The 20,268-nt window shown below is 53.8% G+C and overlaps 1 protein-coding gene across 1 annotated transcript in view; it reads left to right on the forward strand.

Moving 5' to 3' along the window:
- Positions 1-20,268, forward strand: part of PCCA (propionyl-CoA carboxylase subunit alpha) — a 275,284-nt gene that overhangs the window by 45,012 nt on the left and 210,004 nt on the right. The window contains exon 6 of the mRNA XM_055119924.1: positions 2,024-2,077. Within this exon, the coding sequence (XP_054975899.1) occupies positions 2,024-2,077 (54 nt within the window). The remainder of the gene's footprint in view (positions 1-2,023; positions 2,078-20,268) is intronic.

A 20,268-nucleotide genomic window follows, 5' to 3' on the forward strand; every position in this document is an offset into this window, starting at 1 on the left:
GGGTCACACCTGGCAATGCTCAGGGGTTACTCCTGGCTCTGCACTCGGGAATCACTCCTGGTGCTCAGAGGACCCTATGGGATGCTGGGAATCAAACCCGGATCAACCGCATGCAAGGCAAACACCCTACCCGCTGTGCTATTTCTCCAGCCTACCATTCAGCATTTTAAAGTCTCAGATGTATAGTGACTTCTGGACTCTGATATTGATGCTTGCTTTTTTTTTTTTTTTTTTGCTTTTTGGATCACACCTGGCAATGCACAGGGGTTAAACCTGGCTCTGCACTCAGGAATTACCCTGGCGGTGCTCAGGGGACCATATGGGATGCTGGGATTCGAACCCGGGTCAGCCGAGTGCAAGGCAAACGCCCTACCCGCTGTGCTATTGCTCCATCCCCTGATATTGATGCTTTCTGAAGCTTCTCTTTTCATATAGAAGGATTTTCATTTTTTTTTTTTTAATTAGAAGTATATCCCACACTGCAGAAATGCAATGAGTAGGTTTTGTTGGGCCAGTGTGTGAGCCCAGAGTACTCCATTTAAACAGGAGGGAGGAATCATCCTGCGTTGCTAGGTACTTGGGAGAGATTAAAAATTGGGGGTGAGGGTACCGGAACAATAGGACGGTGGGTAGGGCGCTTGCCTTGCACGCAGCCAACTGGGTTTACTCCTTGGCACCTCATACAGTGACCTGTGCTCTGCCGGGAGTCATCCCTGAGGGCAGGAGTGAGCCCTGAGCACCTCCGGGTGTGGCCCCAGAACAAGACGAAAATGGCGGGGAGAAGGACTAGAGAGAGCGCTCAGTCGCTCAGTGGGCTGAGCACGTGCTTTGCGGGCAGGAGACCCGGGCTCAGTCCCGGCACCGCCTGGTGGCCCCCAGCCCCGGAGAGTGAGCCCTGCCCCCAGAGCCCTGAGTAGCCCCTCGGCTCGGCTGGTCGTGGCGAAGCTTGGGGTGAGGCGGGAAAGAGGAACGGCTACCAGGAGAGGGCACAGCCCGGCTTTCGCTCGGGTTCGGTGGCGGCAGAGTTTATTAAGGTTGTTAAGAATTAGGTAAATTTGGGGCTGGAGAGATAGCACAGCGGGTAGGGCGTTTGCCTTGCACGCGGCCGACCCAGGTTCAAATCCCAGCGTCCCGTATGGTCCCCTGAGCACGGCCAGGGGTAATTCCTGAGTGCAGAGCCAGGAGTAACCCCTGTGCATCGCCAGGCGTGACCCAAAAAGCAAAAAAAAAAAAAAAAAGAATTAGGTAAATTTGCTAAATTCAGAAAGCAGCCACTCTTGGGCTTTGAAGGGAAATGTAGTTTTTTAAAATTGGTTGTGCAAAGGGTTTCCATGAACATCTTTGTTTTTCTTGGGGGTTGGGAGTAGGGGGGCACACCTGGCAGTGCTCAGGAGTCACTCCCGCCCAGGGTCTATATCCATCAAAAGTGCTCAGGAGTCACTCCCATCCATTAGTGGGTCTTGATCCCAGCAGTGCTCAAGTAGTGCCAGTCTTTGTACCCAGGGGGTCCTGTTCCTGGGCCCCCTAAATCACTGTGTGCCCTGCCAGCTGTTCCCAAACTCTGGTCCAGAGTCAGCCTCAGAATCGGAAGAGGGGACTAGAGCGATAGTACCCCGGGGAGAGCGTTTGCTTTGCAGACAGCTGACCCGGGTTCAATCCCTGGCATCTAATAGGGCCCCCTGAGCACTGCCGGGAGAGATTCTTGAGTGCAGAGCCGGGAGTAAGCCCTGAGCATCCCCCGGTGTGCCCCCAAAACAGAAAAGAATAAAAGAAAAAGAAAAGGAAAAAGAAGAGGGACAATTTGAGTTGTATCCTGAAATACGCAGAGGACAAACGTGCAGGGCAGAACCCATGTGTGTCGTTGGCCCGACCCCAGTGGGGACACAGGACATCTGCCAGAAGTTTCTAGAACTTGAGATTCACTGGTGCCCCAGAAGAGCGAGTCCCTTCCCCCAGGGCCCTGGGACAGTAGGCACGACGCTCGGGGACGGGAAACGGAACGTGCTCTCTGTCTTCTTTTCAGGTCCATCCGGGCTACGGGTTTCTTTCGGAAAACAAGGAGTTTGCCAAGTGTTTGGTAAGTGGCCGCCCCCCTGCATGTCCGAGGCCGCCCAGAGGGGGCTGTGGGGGTGGCAGCGTGGGAGGGTCCCAGCAAGTCTTTCTTCCTTATAAGGTTTTCGGTGGTGGAGGGGGCACCACTTGTACGGCCTAGAGTCACTCCTGCCCCGAGTGCTGGGGCACACTGTGGGGTCCCCCCATGCAGAGTGCGAGCTCCGACACACCCCGTGGGGTCCCCCGAGCCCCAGTGGGTGATTCTCCTGGCGCAGGGCCAGGAGTAAGCCCTGAGCAGACAAACAGATGAACGAGTGATTCGGGTATAGATTTCCCGGTTCAGCGTCCTGGTGGAGCCGACGGTGCACCAGGCTCGTGCCTGTCCCAGGAGGTGCCACTCTGTCTCGCCTCTCGCCTGCGGTGCTGTGACTCGGCGCGCGCCCCCCCACCCCTGCGCACCCCGTGGCGGTGGCCGGGAGGACGCAGAGACCTAGGGGCCCGCAGAGCGGCGAGCACTCGCCCTGCAGCCCTTGGCGGGAGAAGCCCGCCCACCCCTGGGGTCGCTGGAAGCTCAGGCCCCAGAGACGCCACAGCCACGCTGGCACGTGATCCGTGTGCCACTCACGTGGTCAGAGAGGCGTGTGTGGGCCTGTTCGAGGTACCCGGGAAGGGTTACAAGCCAGCCGCAGAGTCCGGGCGCGTGCTGCAGAAGCTAAGTCAGGGATGCAGGTGGCGTCAGCCGGGGACGGAGACGCGGTGCAGTCCCGTGCCCTGGGGGAAGGCCAGAGAGGCTCTCCCGTCCGGGGCTGTCCGCAAAGGGGCACTCTGCTGTCACGGGTGTCCTGCCCCATGCCACCCCCTCTGTTTCCTGGTGTTGTTCTGCCTCCACCCAGCCCGGCCCCTGGCTGCTTGGTGCCTGGCTGTGGGCACCTCTGGCCCCTCGGCCCCCACTCCCAGCTTCTAACTGGCCCCTGCCTGCCCGGCGCGCTCGCTCTGCAGTCAGGTCGCAGCAGTGATGCGGTGCTTAGGGGTCTCGGCGCATACCTGCCCGCTGCAGACCACCCCCCCCCCCCGCAGGCCAGCCCTCCTCACACCCCGTTTTGTTGTTGCTCAGATAACCCATGGAGTAGACAGTGCTACAAGTGACGCCCAAGAAGAATAGCATCAAGACATGTTTGTTAATTGTAGCTGTGGGGCCAGTGCTGGGGTTTGGCCCGTGTGCTGCTGGGGATCGAACTCCAGCCCCCACGTGTGCGAGGCGGGACGTGTTCTACCGCTTGAGTCCCATGACCAGCCCAATAACAGCATTTGAAATCATTCTAATGTGCTGAACACACATCTCATTTTCAGACTGATTTCCAGCCTGCGTTTTCCTGGCGGGCGTCATGGTTTCAGCTGGTGCAGCAGAAGATGGGAAGGAGTGAAGGGCCTTAGGGTTCAGAGAATAAAGCTGGGGCTGGGCGGAGAGCTCCGAAGGCTGCAGGCCCCACGTTCACTCCCTGGGGCCCGCCCTACCCCACCCGCATCACGGGGTGTCTCCCTGGGGGTGCCAGCGCCATCAGCCCAAGTAGACTCTGTGCCAGAACCCCTCAACCTTCAGGCCCACGCAGCCTCCGCACTGCTTGGGGGCCGCCTGACGAAAGAGAAGTTGCCGTGTGGGTGAGGGGAGGCGCGAGGGGTGCCTGGGCTGACTCTGCCCTCAGGGACCATCTGGGGTGCTGAGGGTTGGACCAGGACCAGCCGTCAGCCAGGCAAGCACCTTGTCTCTGTGCTGTCTGTCAGGCCCAAGAAGTTGTGTTGTTGTTTTTTTTTTTTAATTTTCTTTTTTTTCTTTTTGGGTCACATCTGGGGATGCACAGGGGTTACTCCTGGCTCTGCCCTCAGGAATCACCCCTGGCAGTACTCAGGGGACCATATGGGATGCTGGGAATCGAACCCGGGTCGGCCGTATGCAAGGCAAACGTCCTACCCGCTGTGCTATTGCTCCTGCCCCAGAAGTTTTTTTTTTTTTTTTTTTTGCCCACGTACAGAGAGATGCCCTTTTTTTGGAGGGCAGAGAAGGCAGGGTGGGGGCATCCCTGGCAGTACTCAGGACTTACTCCTGGCTCTGTGTTCAGGGCTCACTCCTGGTGGGGCTCAGGGGACCACATGGGGTGCTGGGGATCAAACCTGGGTCAGCTGCAGGCAAGGCAAGCGTCCTCCCGGCTCGACTCTGGCCCCAAGAGATGCTTTGTGTGTATCTGCAGAGTTGGGGATCGCATTCCCCCAGGTCAGATTCTAAAAGCTCAGACTCTTCCCCCCCCCCACCTGCCCCCATGCTCCAGCCACACCCCACCGCTACCCAGATAAGCTAAAATCTGCTCTTTGTAAGGTGGCTTGCAAGAGCAGACTCAAGATAGCGCACCCCCTTTCTCATTGTGAAAAGAGTTTGATCCAAAGATTAGCAACAATGTGTCTAGAGAATGTAGCCAGGTCTGGCTCTGCAGAACCTAATCTCACAGACGTTCACGCCTTACTTCCGCCACATGGAGCTGCGAAGAGCCCGCGTGTGTGCACGTGCTGCTTGCAGAGTCCTTGGCGGCTGCGTGGAGATGGAAGCTGGGTGTGAATTCTGCGTGTGCTCGCTCCAGGACTTGCCAGGGCTCTGGGCAGGTTCCACGCTGCAGCCTGGCCGTTGGGTGGAGGGAGGGAGCGAGCCGAGGAATGACACGGAGATGAAGGGCAGAGCCGTGAAGGGGGTCAGCCACACCCTGGGCTGGAGTCTCTCCTGCTTTCCCCAGATATGGCACAGTCGGAGAGCTGAGAGCTGAGAGGAGGGGCCGTAGTACAGCGGGTCGGGCGTTGGCCTTGCTCGAGGCCGACCTGGGTTTGATCTCGGGTATCCCATATGGTCTCCTGAGCACCGCCAGGAGTGATCCCTGAGCACTGTTGGGATCCTCCCCCTTCAAAAAAACAAACAATAAATAAAAGCTGAGAGGGAAGGAAGAGAACTAATGGGCTCACTTGTATTTGCCCAGTGACTGCCCAGTTTCCCTAGGGGAAAGAGAAGGCGTGTTGCGGGCTGGGACCCCTGCATGGCTCCCTTTGTCCGGGCCCTGGTCTGGGCACAGCGCAGAGCCACTGCAGGCCCCAGGTAGAGGCACTGTGACGGAGACGCATCCTGTTTCCCTGCACACGCAGGTGCCCGCTGGCATAGGTACTTCATGGGTGCATCTTACCCGTTACATGTGGAAGGTCAGTGTGTCTGCTGTGAACATGTTTGGAATGAGTCAGAGGGCGTCTGAGAGATAGGACAGTGGGGAGGGCATTGGCCTTGCACACGGCCGGCCCGGGTTTGATCCCCAGCATCCCATATGGTCCCTTGAGCACCTGAGTGCAGAGCCAGGAGTAGCCCCTGAGCACTGCCAGGCGTGCCTTAAACCAAACATTGCCTTCATTAATGATCTGGATATTCCGTTGCGATTCAGACTGTTATTTTACCTCTTATTAATAGGGTATATAGAGGAGTTGCTTTTTAGAAACTTTTAATTATGCTTTACAGGTAGATAAATCACACAGAACATAAAATCTGCCCTTTTCGGGGCTGGAGTGATAGCACAGCGGGTAGGGCGTTTGCCTTGCACGCGGCCAACCTGGGTTCGAATCCCAGCATCCCATATGGTCCCTTGAGCACCGCCAGGGATAATTCCTGAGTGCATGAGCCAGGAATGACTCCTGTACATTGCCAGGTGTGACCCAAAAAGAAAAAAAAATCTGCCCTTTTCAATATTATATTTTATTGTTTTGGGGGGCCATACCCATGGTGCTCTGGGGCCACCCCTGGCCCTGTGTCCAGGGGGACCGTGTGGTGGTCGGGGATCAGATCAGGCCCTTTGTGTGCAAATCACACCTCTAAGCCAGTTCTCTGGTCCCCCTTTTCAATATTAGCTTATTTGGGGGTCACAACCAGCTGGGCTCAAGAATCACTCCTGGTGGGGCCGGGGGGACCATGTGCCATGGCAGAGATCAGACCTGAGTTGGCTGTGTGGAAGACAAGTGCTTTGCTTGGTGCCCTCTCTTCGGCCCCATTTTCAGTGTTTCAGTGCATGGCACAGAGGCAGTCAGTACATTTGTGGTATGCAGTTACCAGCACCGTGCATCTCTAGAACTTTCCTTTCATCCCAGACTTGGCACTCATTAAATGGTTCCAAACATCCCACCTTCCCCTCCCAGCCTCTCTCTCACCCCCCTTCCCATCTGTTTATGAATTTGTCCTGCATGTTTCATAAATTGGAATATTTGTCTTTTTGTGTCAGGCTTATTTCACTTCATATACTATCTCAAATTCAGTGATGTTCCATTGCTTTTTAAAACTGAATAATAGGGGGCTGGAGCGATAGCACAGCGGGGAGGGTATTTGCCTTGCACGCAGCCGACCAGGGTTCGATCCCAGCATCCCATATGGTCCCCCGAAGCACTGCCAGGAGTAATTCCTGAGTGCATGAGCCAGAGGTAACCCCTGAGCACTGCCGGATGGGACCCAAAAAGAAAAAAGAAAGATAAAACTGAATAATAGTTTATTATATAATTGTACCTAATTTTGTTTATTTGTTGCTTATCACCCAACTGGGACAAATATAATAGACTGAAATGGCCTTTTTTTTTTTTTTTTCTTTTTGGGTCACACCCAGCAATGCTCAGGGGTTACTCCTGGCTTTGCACTCAGGAATTACTCCTGGCGGTGCTTGGGGGACCATATTGGATGCCGGGGATCGAACCTGGGTCGGCCGCGTGCAAGGCAAACGCCCTACCCGCTGTGCTATCGCTCCGGCCCCTGAAATGGCCTTTTCTGTTTTTGTTTGGGGGGCCATACTTGGTTGTGCTTACTCCTGACTGTTCAGAGATTACTCTTTGAGGGCTCGGACGCTGGGAATTGAGCGTGGGTCAGCTGCATGCAAGGCAAGCATCTGAACCCCGTCCTGTCTCTCTAGCCCTTGATATTTTTAAATTCTAATTTTATCACCATCATTATTATTACTTGGATTTGAGGCTATAGGCAGTGGTGCTCAGGGGTTACTCCTGACTCTGTGCTCAGGATCGCTCTGGGGCTCAGGGGACCCTATGGAGTGCTGGGGGTTGAACCTGGGTCGGCCGCGTGCCAGGCGGGGGTCCTCCCTGCTGTCCTGTCACTCAAGCCCCCCCGCCACTACTCAAACTTCCATACGTGTTTGTTTCTGCTTTTGTATGAGAAGTTGCTGAATTGAAAGTTGGAATCCTGGAATGAAACGTAGCAAGACTGTCCCGTGTCAGCCTTTCTTTTCCTGGGAAAGTGCTGATTTCTCCTGAGAGGAGCTTGTGGCCTCTTACAGTGAATCCTTGTTGACTTTTTCTGTGCTCTCTGCTAGGGTCCTCAGCAGCCTGTACTCCAGCCTCACCCGAAGATCTATCTCTGGCCTCAAAATGTCCTTTCATCCGTTTCCTTGTATGTCACGGCTAAACTTAGAATGCAACAGGAAAGAATATTTTCGTGTGTGTCCTACTGTAGGTAATAGACGGAGGATCCTGTTGAATTAAAACGTACCATTAATTATCACTGTCACATTTAGTGAATGATTCCTATTGCCCGAAGGTTCTAAAATTACACTTCTAAGTGCATGCTTTCTAAAACGGGTAAAAAGGCAGAAATAACGCGAAGATTGCTGGGCTTTGTTTTTGGACTGGACCTTACGCGCGGCACTGCTGCCAGCTTCCTCTTGGCATCACGCTGGCACGAAGGATGTGCCATGCCTGTTGCGGAGAGGGTCTGTGCGTGCACACTTGCTGCACGCTTCCGCTGTGAGTGTGTGCACGCACACTTGTGGGTGTGTGCATGTACGTTGTTCTCCCGATGCATTCAGGTCTTTACATGCTGGTTGCCTAGTAGGGTTGAACAGAAATGAAAACCTTTGATATTTCTTCTCCTTTATTTACTTATTTTTTGCCTTTTGGGCCATTCCTGGCAGTGCTCAGAGCTCACTTCTGGCTGTGCACTCGGGGATCACTCCTGGTGGGGCCTGGGGGACCATCCTGGGGGCCGGGTGTCGACCCCGGGCCAGCTCTCTCCCTGCTGCGCTATCTCTTTGGCCCTGGTATGCTGCATTTCTTAGCAATATTTTATTTATGGAAGCGATGCTCACTGGTGGATGTTACATAATGACAAAATACTAGAAGCCTTGTAGTTTGTTGCTCTACATTTGAATTGGGTTTAAAATAATTGCTGAATCTGCAGTGAACAGCGGGAATTTTTTCTGCTGTAATGTGCCTCCTCCCTGCCCCCTTCGTGCTGGAAAATAGGAGTCGGGGCCTTGACATGCAGGGCAAGCACTCTGCACTCGGCTCCGTCCTGGCCCTGGTCTGTGTTTTGATCCTATTAGAAATTTTTTTTTTATTAAGAAAAGAAAATCCATGAAAGGAAACTCATAGGACTCAGAAGTATGTGTGTATATTCTATATTATAATTTTTTTCTTTTTTCTTTTTGGGTCACACCCAGCATTGCTCAGGGGTTATTCCTGGCTTATGCACTCAGGAATTACTCCTGGCGGTGCTTAGGGGACCACATGGGATGCTGGGAATTGAACCCGGGCCAGCCATGTGCAAGACAAATGCCCTCCCCACTGTGCTATTGCTCCAGCCCCTGTAATTTTTCTTGGAGGCTGAATTTCTACTGAAGGTATGTTGGAGTCAGTGGTGACTGTCTTGGCTCATATATTAAATAAATGTCAGACACTTGAAGTCCTCTTGTCCATTCAGCTTTGGGGAATTTCAGTGTCTTTTCTGTGTTCCTTTTTACCAAAATGCTTTGTTTTTGTTGTACATCATCCTTTAGACTTGAGACTTTCCTAACCAAAGGAAGAGAAAAGTGTTTTATTTTCATTCTTGAATATTACCCTGAGCACCACCAGAAATAATTTCTGAGTGCAGGGCCAGGTGTAATCCCTGAACATCGGCCGGGTGTGACCCAAAAGCCAAAAAACGAAAGAAAACAAAAACAAAACCCCAAATAGAACAAAACCAAAACCACACCCAGTGTTGAACTGTGTTATCAGAAACATTAATTTTGGCCCAGAGGGCTAGTATGGAGGCTCTGCGCCTCAGCCCGAGCTCCAGCCTCAGTGGTGCCTGGTGTCCCGGGCACCTGGGTGTGGCCCTGAGCCCCCCAAAAACTCCAGTGTAGCAACATGAACTTTCCCCGCTGGTCTTCGTCTGGCCTTCTCAACTCCCGAATGGTCACCGTAAAAAGAAGTCGCCTTGCGATGTCACTAAGCTCAGGCCCTGGAGTAAGGATCCCCACCTGGGTGACGGACACCAGGGGCAGCGCCTCTCGCCCACCCCGAGTCAGCCCAGGAGACTACAGCCCCTTCTTCTGCTTCTCAAGGCCCTCAGAGAGCTTGGCGCGGTGCTGGTTGCTGTCGCTGTTCTTATCAGGCCACGTCAGCGGTGCTCAGGGCTCAGTGCTCACTCCCACTGGGCTCGGGGACCCAAAGGGGTGCTGGGGATCGGACCTGAACATAATGAGATTGTTACTTCGTTTATATGCGTTACTGGCGTGTTGCCTTCTGATGCAAGTGGGAAGGTGCCAGAGCCTGGGTAGGTAGATACTAGTTATATTAACTACACGGAGAACAGGGAGAATGAATGGCTGACGGCCTGATTGTCGAGGAGGTAGGGAGGAAGCTCGTGAATAAGGCAGCCCCGGGTGAGCCCCGTGAGGGGCACTTGAGGGGCCGAGGGGGGCCCAGCCAGGGGAGCCCGTGCTTCTTCTGTCTCTCTGCTTCTCAAGGCCCTCAGAGAGCTTGGCGCGGTGCTGGTTGCTGTCGCTGTTCTTATCAGGCCACGTCAGCGGTGCTCAGGGCTCAGTGCTCACTCCCACTGGGCTCGGGGACCCAAAGGGGTGCACTGGCGTCTTCTCGCAGAGACCCGGGTCATGTGGTCTAAGAGATCGAAGTCAGGGGCAGACACTGGAGTCCGACTGTCCCCTGATAAGCCAAATGTAAGGGATCTCCCAAATGTCAGGCATGTCCACGCTTGCTTATCTGTGTTAACTGTGAAGATTGATTCATTCTTGTGGTCTGGGTTTTGTTTGTGTGTGTGTGTGTGTGTGTGTGTGTGTGTGTGTTTGTGTGTGTTTTGGTGCTCAGACGTTACTCCTGGCTCTGCTCTCAGGAATCACTCCTGGCTGTGCTTGGGGGTCCTTATGGGCTACTAGGGATAAAATCTCTCTGGCCCCTCTTTCATCCTTTTAAAATGAACAAACATGGGAAGTTTTTTTTTTTTTTTTTGCTTTTTGGATCACACCCGGCGATGCACAGGGGTTACTCCTGGCTCTGCACTCAGAAATTACTCCTGGCGGTGCTCAGGGGACCATATGGGATGTTGGGAATTGAACCCGGGTTGACCGTGTGCAAGGCAAATGCCCTACCCACTGTGCTATCACTCCAGCCCAGGTTTTTATTTTAATGTGGTAAATTTTGATCGATATAAGCAAGAGCTGCTTGCAATGCCTATTTTTTTTATTAGATTTTTTTAACTGAATTGGTGCTGGGCCTCCCAATCGCAGAAACTGTGCCATAAGGTGACCGAGGCACCACTTGACACAAGGTGACACAGGGAGGTCTGAGAGGGTGGCCTTAAAGCGAGGAGTTCGTGGAGAAAGAACCTTTTAGACAGACAGAGGGAGTTTAGGCCCTGGACCCCTCTCACAGATCCTTCAGAGCCATCATCCTCTGCGGTGCACTCTTAGCCCCAGGGGGTGGAGGGCCACTCCTGGTGGTACCTGGGGACCCTGCAGATGGGGGATCAGGCCCAGGCTTCTCCATGTAGAGTGCTCTCAAGGGCCCGAGTGATGGCACATCTACCTTCCCTGTCGCTGACCCGGGTTCCATCTCGGAATCCTGTAGAGTCCCCCAGCACCACCAGGAGTGATTCCTGAGTGTGGAGCCAGGAGTAACCTCGGGGCATCGCTGGGTGTGACCCAGGAATAAACACAACAACGCGTGCCCCCGGCCCGGCCCACGGAACCATTTCCTTGGCTCAGATTAGTATTGCGTGGGTGCTGGGAGGGAACCCAGGACCCAGCCAGCCCCGCCCCGGCCCTGCCCCGATCTTCCAACTCACCCGCTGAGTTCAGCTGCTTCCCCGCTTAGGAAGGGGTGACACGCCTGGGGCTGCTCAGGGGTTCCTCTGGGCGCTGTGCTCAGGGCCAGGTGTGGTGGTTCCTGCCTCTCCCAGGACCCTAGGGTAGCCCCGGCTCTGCCAATTTACTGGAATTACAGGTGTCAGACAGTGTTGGGTTTAGAGACCTTTTTCTCTTCAGGCGGTGGGGGCTTTTCAGTCTTGCCATGCCCCCAGAAGTGCTATATAGATCATGGACTCTAAGATGTGTTGGCTGAATTAATGAAGAAGCCCATAGGTTGCTTCCTTCTTTCTTTTTTCCTTTCTTTCCTCTTTCTTTCTCCCTTCCTTCCTTCCTTCCTTCCTTCCTTCCTTCCTTCCTTCCTTCCTTCCTTCCTTCCTTCCTTCCTTCCTTCCTTCCTTCCTTCCTTCCTTCCTTCCTTTCCAGCCAGGTCTTATTTTCACCCCCAGGAGCCTGTTTGAAACCGTGGCAGTGTTCAGACTCACATCTTGCCCCAAGCCGACCCACGTGTGCATTACGTAGTCATGTCAGTGGGCTAAGGGTCTTCGGGGCATCGTGCGTGGTGGCAGGGCGGCCTCATGGCCATAGCCCAGGCCGGCGGCTCCTGGCACTCGCAGGGTTAAGTAGCCAGGTCACCGCCGGCCAAGGTCCAGCCGCCACCCGCCTTCGCCGCGCTCATTAGCGTGGCCGGCCAGGTTTCAGCACCGTCTGTGATTTACATCTCAGGGCCCCTCGGCCGCCGGCGTTCAGGAGAAGCCCCAAAGCCTGATGAATATATATTGGAAGTAAACAGGAGCAGAATTGAAAGCAAAAGCCCTGCCAGGCCTTTCAGCGGCTTCTGAAGCTGCCAGTGGGTCTCTGATTAGCAATGCATGAAGCCAGGGAGCGGGCCGGGATGAGCTTGGGAAAGGCGTTACAGGTGGGCCGCCCCCCGAGGCCCCGGCCTGAGACCACCTTTCTCTTTCACCTGCCCCCGGCCCTTTCTTCCGGACCCACTCTCGGCCCTCAGGCGGCCGAGCACTGCGGGCGGTCCCCCGGCGGCTGGCCCTCCGGGGAGCACTTAAGCCCCGGCTGATTGTTATGCAATGAACCCGCCCAGGCAAAGGGCCCGGCAGGCCCGGGGGCTCCCGGGGACCCCATTATTGGACGGGGGGGTCTGGGCGATTCCTTTTGGGATTCCTTTCCCCCCTGCGCCTGATTGCTACCAGCTTGTCCGGGCCTCTCTCCGAGCCCGCGGAGATCATTAGAAATCTGGGCAGGCCCCGGGCCGCGTGCTCGGCCGCCAAGGGCGGGAAGGGGCGCGGGCCGGTGAGATTAGAAAGAGAATGGCTCAGAGGAAAAGGCCGTGAATGGGCCCCGGATATGCACCCGGGCTGCGGATATGCAGAGATAATCCGCTCCCGCCCTTTGTCTGGCCGGCCTGCACGCCTCCCGCCCGGCCCGAGCCCCGACAGCCCCTCCTGCAGGAGGTGGGAAAGAAGTTTTCCCTTCTCCTGGGCTTCTGCCGCCGGCTCGAGGAAATCCCGGGCCCGGGGGCTTGCACGGCGGCTCAGGCACGTGCCCTCGCCTGCAAGGCCAGGGGCCCGGCCGGGTTCAGGCCCAGCACAGCAGCCCGGAGTACGGCTGCCGAGTACCGCCAGGAGTGACCCCGGGCACGTCCGGCCCCTGCAGCCCACCCGCAAATAAAATTGCTCCTGAGTCTGGTCGCCCCTGTACTTCCCTGAGGAGACCAGAACCGACCCCGGTGCTGTAACCCCGGGACGCAGGGGCCGCACGGGGGCTGGAGTGTGGGCTCGCCCGCAGGGCCGGGGTTCCCCTGCTGGACGGGAACCTGATGTCATGAAGCGTTTGAAATTGGGCACTGGCTCTGAGTCACTTCTTGCATGGACAGAGCTGGGGAGCACAGCAAGCTCGCCGTCTGAGTCTCCGGCGTGGTTTAGGAAGCCTCTGGGCCCCTTCCTGGCTAGTTTTTAATGGAGGAGCACCGTGGTACAGTGTGGGGTTTTTTTTTTTTTTTTGGGGGGGGAGAAGGAGAGGTGTAGCTAAATACGAGACGCCTGAATCTAAATTTAGTTATCTGTTCTGATCAGTATTTTGTAGCCTTGGCCAAAAAAAAAAAAAGTAACAATAAATTTCCCTTCTAGATGGCTCCTTGGAATTATTCTTTCTGGAGACTCGCCAGATGAACTGCCCGCAGGATTAAGTTCTGGAATATCACTTGCCGGGGTGGGGGCGGGGAATATCTGTAACTTTGAATATTTTAACTGTCCAAACTGTCCTCCGCACATGTTCTGTCTCTGGATTAGGTAAAAAAAAAAATCCTAAGTTTGTCAGCCTGTTAGAATTAAAGGTGACATCTGCTTTTAATTGGTGTTTTATTTTCTTCCAAGTCAGTAAAATTTGGTCAGACATGAATTATCAAATTTTGCAGCGCTAAGCAGCTTGTCAGGTGACAGTAAGTGTTGTCTGGCGCTGCTGTACAGATGGGAAGTGTTAACATGTTGATTAATCGCCCAGTGTTCTGATCATGGTTGTAGAGGGTCCAAGCATATGTAACCACTGTCAGCTTCTACGGTTGAAATAGTCGTTTCATTTTGCAGACTCCCTTCATTCCCAGCAACTTGACTCTGAGAATGAGCGCTTAACTAGAAAAGACTCCGTCTTCCAGACTTCAGATGCACAAGGCAATATCCGATGTTTCTCTCTCCTCTGGCTCTTACAGATTTCACAAGCATCTTAAATTCTTTTGAGTACAAAAATTAATTTAAAAAATATCTGAACCTGCGTCTTAAGAGGATGCTGCCGTGGCCGTGCTCCCATTAAGGGAGGAAGTTGTCCATTTGAGGCATGGCAAAGACAGTCTTGCTGGGCCCCCTGTTGAAAAAGAAAATTGATTATCCCTTCTTTTTTTTTTTTTTTACCATTTCCAAAACATTTTAAGATCTAAAAATGTAAAAACGTAAAAATAAAGAAGTCAGTTCTTTCAAGAAGAGCCTGTAAAAATAACTTCTGTCATGCTCAGAACTAAAAAAAGATGAAAGAAAATAATTCCCATCCCGCTGATTACATTTTATTTTTCTAGTCACTTAAAAATGTAAGCGTGCGTCTAATTAGTTTCTTTATATAAAGTGTCTATAAAATCCAACTTCAGGTTTTGCTTTGCACGAAAGAACATCTCTATTTTCTGTTTGAATGTTGGTACTTATAGTAAAGGTAGAATTTTATTTTCAGCAAGGTTTAGGACTTTCAGCAACACTTTTCAGATGAGTTTTTTCAATAGGGTCATATTGGAGTTTAATCCAGATTTTCTTTTCATTGTTGTTGTTGTCTGAATATCTATAAAACGCTTTAGGCAACAGTTTTGTTACCAGGAAATCATTGGGTTATTAAATTTGTTTGAAAATTCTGTCTCGTCCACTGACCTGGGTGTTGATTTAACTTAAAAGATCCAGACCAGAAACTGTGCATGAACTGAAGAGCTTTGTGGCACCTGGTAAGCCACGCCTTCATCCCAGGCCCAGCTAGCAGGTCTTACACCTTTTTTAGAAAATAGTTGCAAAGTTAGAAGATTTAGGTCTTCGAGTCAAACCACCTTTATAGTCATTTTGATGCCTGATAACTTCAGGGTTCATTGCCCCTGTACATTTTTCAAATTATTTGCTTCTGAGTGCATAAGGCTTTAATTTGCCACCTACTGGCAGCCCCCAAATGGGTTTGTAAGAATTTTGAAAGCCAGCTTGCTCAGGCGGCCTCTGCATGGGCTCCTGTTGCTAAATCCTGCAGGACACCCCCAATTCAGCGGGGTGTCGGGGGCAGATGCAAAGGTGGCATCATTTTTAATTTATTTTTTTTAAGATAGGGAATTTCTGTTTTAGATAATATTTTTCTTTGAACCCCATTCCAATGCCTGGTTATTTAAAAATACATATATGTTTTTAGGTACAAGATCTAAACACATTTTCCCAATGTTAAAGTTTAGTTTTTTTTTTTTTTTTTCCTTAGCGGTAAGGGATTTGGGCCACACCTGCCTGTGCTGGTCCATGGTTCCCCTGTAAGAGCTCTCTGGTCCTCTATGGCTGTTTTTTTTTTTTTAATATTGAAATTTGCATAATAATACAAATGTGTTCTGGTCTGGAGAGACTATGCAGGGGTTTAAGGTGCTAAGCTTGGCGCCGCCCCCCTCCCCCCAGGGCCACCCGGAGCGATGTCTGCGCACAGCTGGGGGTGACCCAGCCCCAACCCTAAAATTTTTTTGTACCCTACGGCAATAACAGTGTGTAAATAGCGCTGGCAGTGCAAATAAAGACGGCAGCTATGCCGCAGGACATATGCACGGAGGCTAATCTCAAGCATCATTTTTGAGCTGCTGAAAGTGACTTTTGTCTTGCTCTTTTTGGCTTTCCCTCCTTTCGGTGGTGGTGGGGGCTGGCCCAAGCCTTACACTGCTGAGCTATGTCTGAGTCCTCTTCCACTGAAGAACCTCCACCCTGTCTTTGATGCTCTTTTTCCCAGGCATAAGAGGAAGTTGATAAATCTGTATTTTACTGGAAAGATGACTAAACCTCCAGCGAGGTATTTTTCAAAAACAAACAGCAAGATTTGCAAGAAGGAAGGTACATCTGCAAAACAGGAAAGTAGGGACTGGACAGGTCGGGTGCTTCGCCTTGCTTGCGGCCACACCAGGTTCCAGCCCCCGGACCCCATAGCGTTACCCCCCAGCCCCCAGCACTGACAGGAGTAAGCCCTGAGCACCTAAAGCCTTTCATTGAGGACAGAGAGAGGGGAGAGGGGAGAGGGGAGGGTGCCCCCTGGAGTCCCTGGAAGGCACTCCTGCCTCTGGCTGGGCCCCTGCTGGTGTCTGAGTCGGGCAGGGGGCTGGTGTCTGAGTTGGGGAGGGGCTGGTGTCCGAGTCGGGCAGGGGCTGGTGTCTGAGTCGGGCAGGGGCTGGTGTCTGAGTTGGGCATGGGGCTGGTGTCGTGTCTGAGTCGGGCAGGGGGCTGGTGTCTGAGTCGGGCGAGGGGCTGGTGTCTGAGCCGGGCAGGGGCTGGTGTCTGAGCCGGGTGAGGGGCTGGTGTCTGAGTCTGGCAATCCAGAATTCGTGCTTGACCCACGAGCGTGGCTGTGCGTGGCGGAGGGCCTGAGGGAGCAGGTGCTGCCGGACGTAGTTCCTGTCCTCGGGGGTCGGGGGAGGGGGGGACGCAGTCCTGGGGAGTTGAGGGAGGAGTCGGGGGGCCTGAGAGGTGCTGAGGTTCCTCGGTGCTCGGGACTTTGAGGAATACTCCTGGCAGGGCCTAGGGGCCTTGTGCACTGCCAGGGATGGTGGAGGGTGCTCTGATGATATGCAGCCCCAGGACCAAATTGGGTGGTTCCTCTGCACTGCACGCAGTGCCGAGGGTTGGGCCGGGCACTCTGGTACATGCATGCCAGGGATGGGCACTCCGGTACATGCATGCCAGGGATGGGCACTCCGGTGCATGCCTGCCAGGGATGGGCACTCCGGTGCATGCCTGCCAGGGATGGGCACTCCGGTGCGTGCCTGCCAGGGATGGGCACTCCGGTGCGTGCCTGCCAGGGACGGGCACTCCGGTGCGTGCATGCCAGGGATGGGCACTCTGGTGCATGCAGTGCTGGGGACCAACCAGTCTTACCTCTCCATCCCCGGGGAGTATTCAGATGGAGATGAGGCGTGGGGCAGGAGGAGACCCTAAGGGGTCTTCCAGGAAGGGGATCTCATGGCTGTGCCCACCCACTTCCTGCTGGTCTCACGCGGTGGCCTCTCCCCCCCCTCGCATCCCTTCAGGCGGACGTCTCCCCTGTCCTTCCCCGAGAGCCCACCTCTGTCTCCTGTCTGAACTCCTCTGTCTCTGTCGCTGTCACTGTCTCTGTGCTCCTGGAGGCTGGAGGTCTCTGTTGGCGTCTGTGACCCAAGGAAGGAGACAGAGTCATAAGTGCGAGCTAAGAAGCTCTTTATTCGAGCCAAGCACACTTACTGGTCGGCAGGGTCCCCTGCACCGAGGGCGACCCCATCTCCCTGCAGACGTCCCCTTTTATCCCCTTACTTGGGTTCGGACCTTCCTGCCTTGGGTTGGCCCCTCCCTGGACCCTAGGGTTGTGCTTTTTTATTGTTTTTTTTTTCCCCCTGGGTGGTTTATTCCTTCCTTGCACCCCTTGCCCGTAAACTCAGCTTGTGCTACCCGACTTCCTTTGCCCCCGTTTGGGTGCTTTGCCTCTTATGGCCTTGCACTGTCGCTTATTCTTCTGCTTTTACAGGCCTTCCCAGAACTTACGCCAGTGGTGGTCTCAGCCAGGTTACAGATGAACCCGGGTATCCTGCGCAGTGTGCCCTCTTAGCAGTAAATCGCTGCCTTGTGGGACTGTGGCTGATGCTGAGTCCCCAGTGCTAGTTCTCGCAGCCTTCCAGGCTCAGCCGTGGACTCCTTGCAGGAACACCAGCCCTCGGTTGGGTGCCAGGGGAAGGAAGGGAGGAAGGAAGGGTGGGAGGGAGGAAGGAGGAAGGGAGAGGGAAGGAAGGGAGGAGGAGCGAAGGGAGGGAGGCAGGCACTGAAAGATGCCTCCTGCCACCCCTCCCACTCCCGGGCCCCAGTCCTCACTGAGGGTCCTGTAAAGCACCTCCTGCTGCCCTCCTTCCGGTCCCTCCGGCTGGGGCATACCCGAGTCAGGATGGCTTCTGCCCCCGGAGCCGCCTCTCCGGCCCCCAGGACAGGAGCCCCCGGCATCTGTGTGTCTGCTCCAGTGGCAGGTGAGGTAGGGATGGAGCCCAGCCTGGCTTCCTGTCGCGCCCAAGGCCTCTCTGCTGGGGTCAGATACTCCATCAGAGCTGGCCAGGTGGCCGCCAGCCCGTGGCTCGGGTGGGAAGGACACAGCCCGACGTGCGTGGGGAGGGAAGGGCTGCGGTCTTGCCCAGAGAGCCTGACTTACCAACACGAACGCGGGAACTGTGCGTGATTGGAACAGTGAGAGGTGCTCTTCTGACGTCTAGCTTTTAGAAGCTGTCCAGGTGGATGAGGGAGAGAGTGAATTACCCTCAGGTCTGGATGTATGTGTGAAACCGCTCCGTGTCTGGACAGACAGACCCAGAAACACAGTGGAGGAATTATTTTCAGAGCCCAAACCATCCGTCCACACATGGCTGAGAAACCACCAAACATGAAGGCACTTATGAACTGTAGTAGCTCGTGTGAGATTAGACTGGTGAGCTTCAGTCTTCCCGGAAGAGTTGAATTAGGCTTTTAAGTTTGTTTGGCTGCTTTTTTAGGCTTTTTGTTTGTTTTTTGCCACACCTGGCAACACTCAGGGCTTACTCCTGACTCTGTGCTCAGAGATCACTCCTGGTGGTACTGAGGGGGCCATATGGGGTATTGGTGATCGAACCCAGGTCGACCGCCTGCACAAACACTCTTGCTGTAGCCTTGAATCAGACTTGAACTAGGCATTTGCTCTTCCAGGGCCAGCTGGGCCGTTGTTGGGCCTGGGGGTTCTAGGCCATGGAGCTGGCACATAGGGGCTCTCACGGGGCCCCTTCTCGCTTTTTGCCCCCAAATTCTCATGCGTTGGTCACTCATGGCTAAAGCATACTGAGTAGGGATTACCGCTGGGATGCAGCGAGAGCTGGGGAGGATGGAATCAGAGTTTCTTGCATTTCCCCCCTCCTTTGTGGTGTGGGGCATTGAATCGAGGTCCTCACGCGTGAAAGGCAGGCACGCCGCCGCCCGTTCCCCAGGCCCTGCCCTTGCCAGCTGTGCCCACCGCAGGGAGAAGGAGTTCTTGGGCAAGTCAGAGTCTGGGAGAGAAGCGCCTGCGGTCTGCCGGGCGGCCGGCCCGGGAGCCAGGGCTATTTCGAGTCCGCTCCTATTCATGGGGCGGACCTCAGGGTGGTGGTGGGGGGGGATGCTGTGTGCCGTCTCTGGATGACCTGCGACACCATCCTGGGTGGTTGCCATAGAAACCAGCTATTTTGAACAGCGCGTGTCTATTTTATTTAGACCCATACAGATGAGCACACTTAGCCCAGCAGCTCGCGAGCACTCATCACCGTCTGGAGAAGTGTCGGCAGTGACTGGGTTGGGGCCTGCAGTGAACTTCTTCAGTGTGTCTCATTCATTCATTCATTCATTTATTCATTTGTTTGTTCGTTCATCCCTTCATTCAGCTGGGATCACACACACGTGTGGTTGTGGTGCTCCCTGGAGATCCCGTGGTTTCTGTGCCTCATCCTCACCTGTGATGCTGGGGGGGGGCCACTCTGAGCATGGTGCTCACACACAGGTGTCTGTGGTAACTAGAAGACACGCACGCACACACATACACACACACTCACATGCACATGCACGCACATGCGCACACATGCAGTCATGGACCATCATGGGGGTGGGGTACACTGGGCCCTGGGCACTATTTAGCGCCCCCTCAGGCTTTTGGGAGTATTTTTCACTGCTATTATAAGGTCTTTTCTATATTGAAGTCGAGAAACAATTTGTAATCTCAAAAGACTGACTTTTTGGTTCATGAGAGAGAAAGAATAATTGGACCAAGGAGAGAGGAAAGCAATTTAAAATATCCACATGGGGGGCTGGAGCAATAGCACAGCGGGTAGGGCGTTTGCCTTGCACGTGGCCAACCTAGGTTTGAATCCCAGCATCCCATATGGTCCCCTGAGCACTGCCAGGAGTAATTCCTGAGTGCAGAGCCAGGAGTAACCCCTGTGCATTGCCGGGTGTGACCCAAAAAAAGCAATAAATAAATAAATAAATAAATAAATAAATAAATAAATATCCACATGGTGGGGAACTGAAATCATCTAAGTACAAGAGAAGAGAAGGAGTGCTTTGCTAACTTCCTGGGACTGGCTTACAGGACCTCATCTTTCCGTCCCAATTTAAAGGAAGCCTCTTGCCTCCTGAAGAGATTCATTTTTTTTTTTTTTTTTTTTTTTTTTTTTTTTTTTTTTTTTTTTTTTGCTTTTTGGGTCACACCCAGCGATGCTCAGGGGTTACTCCTGGCTTTGCACTCAGGAACTACTCCTGGCGGTGCTTGGGGGACCATA

The sequence above is a fragment of the Sorex araneus genome, chromosome 1, assembly GCF_027595985.1.
Source record: "Sorex araneus isolate mSorAra2 chromosome 1, mSorAra2.pri, whole genome shotgun sequence".
NCBI lineage: Eukaryota > Metazoa > Chordata > Mammalia > Eulipotyphla > Soricidae > Sorex > Sorex araneus.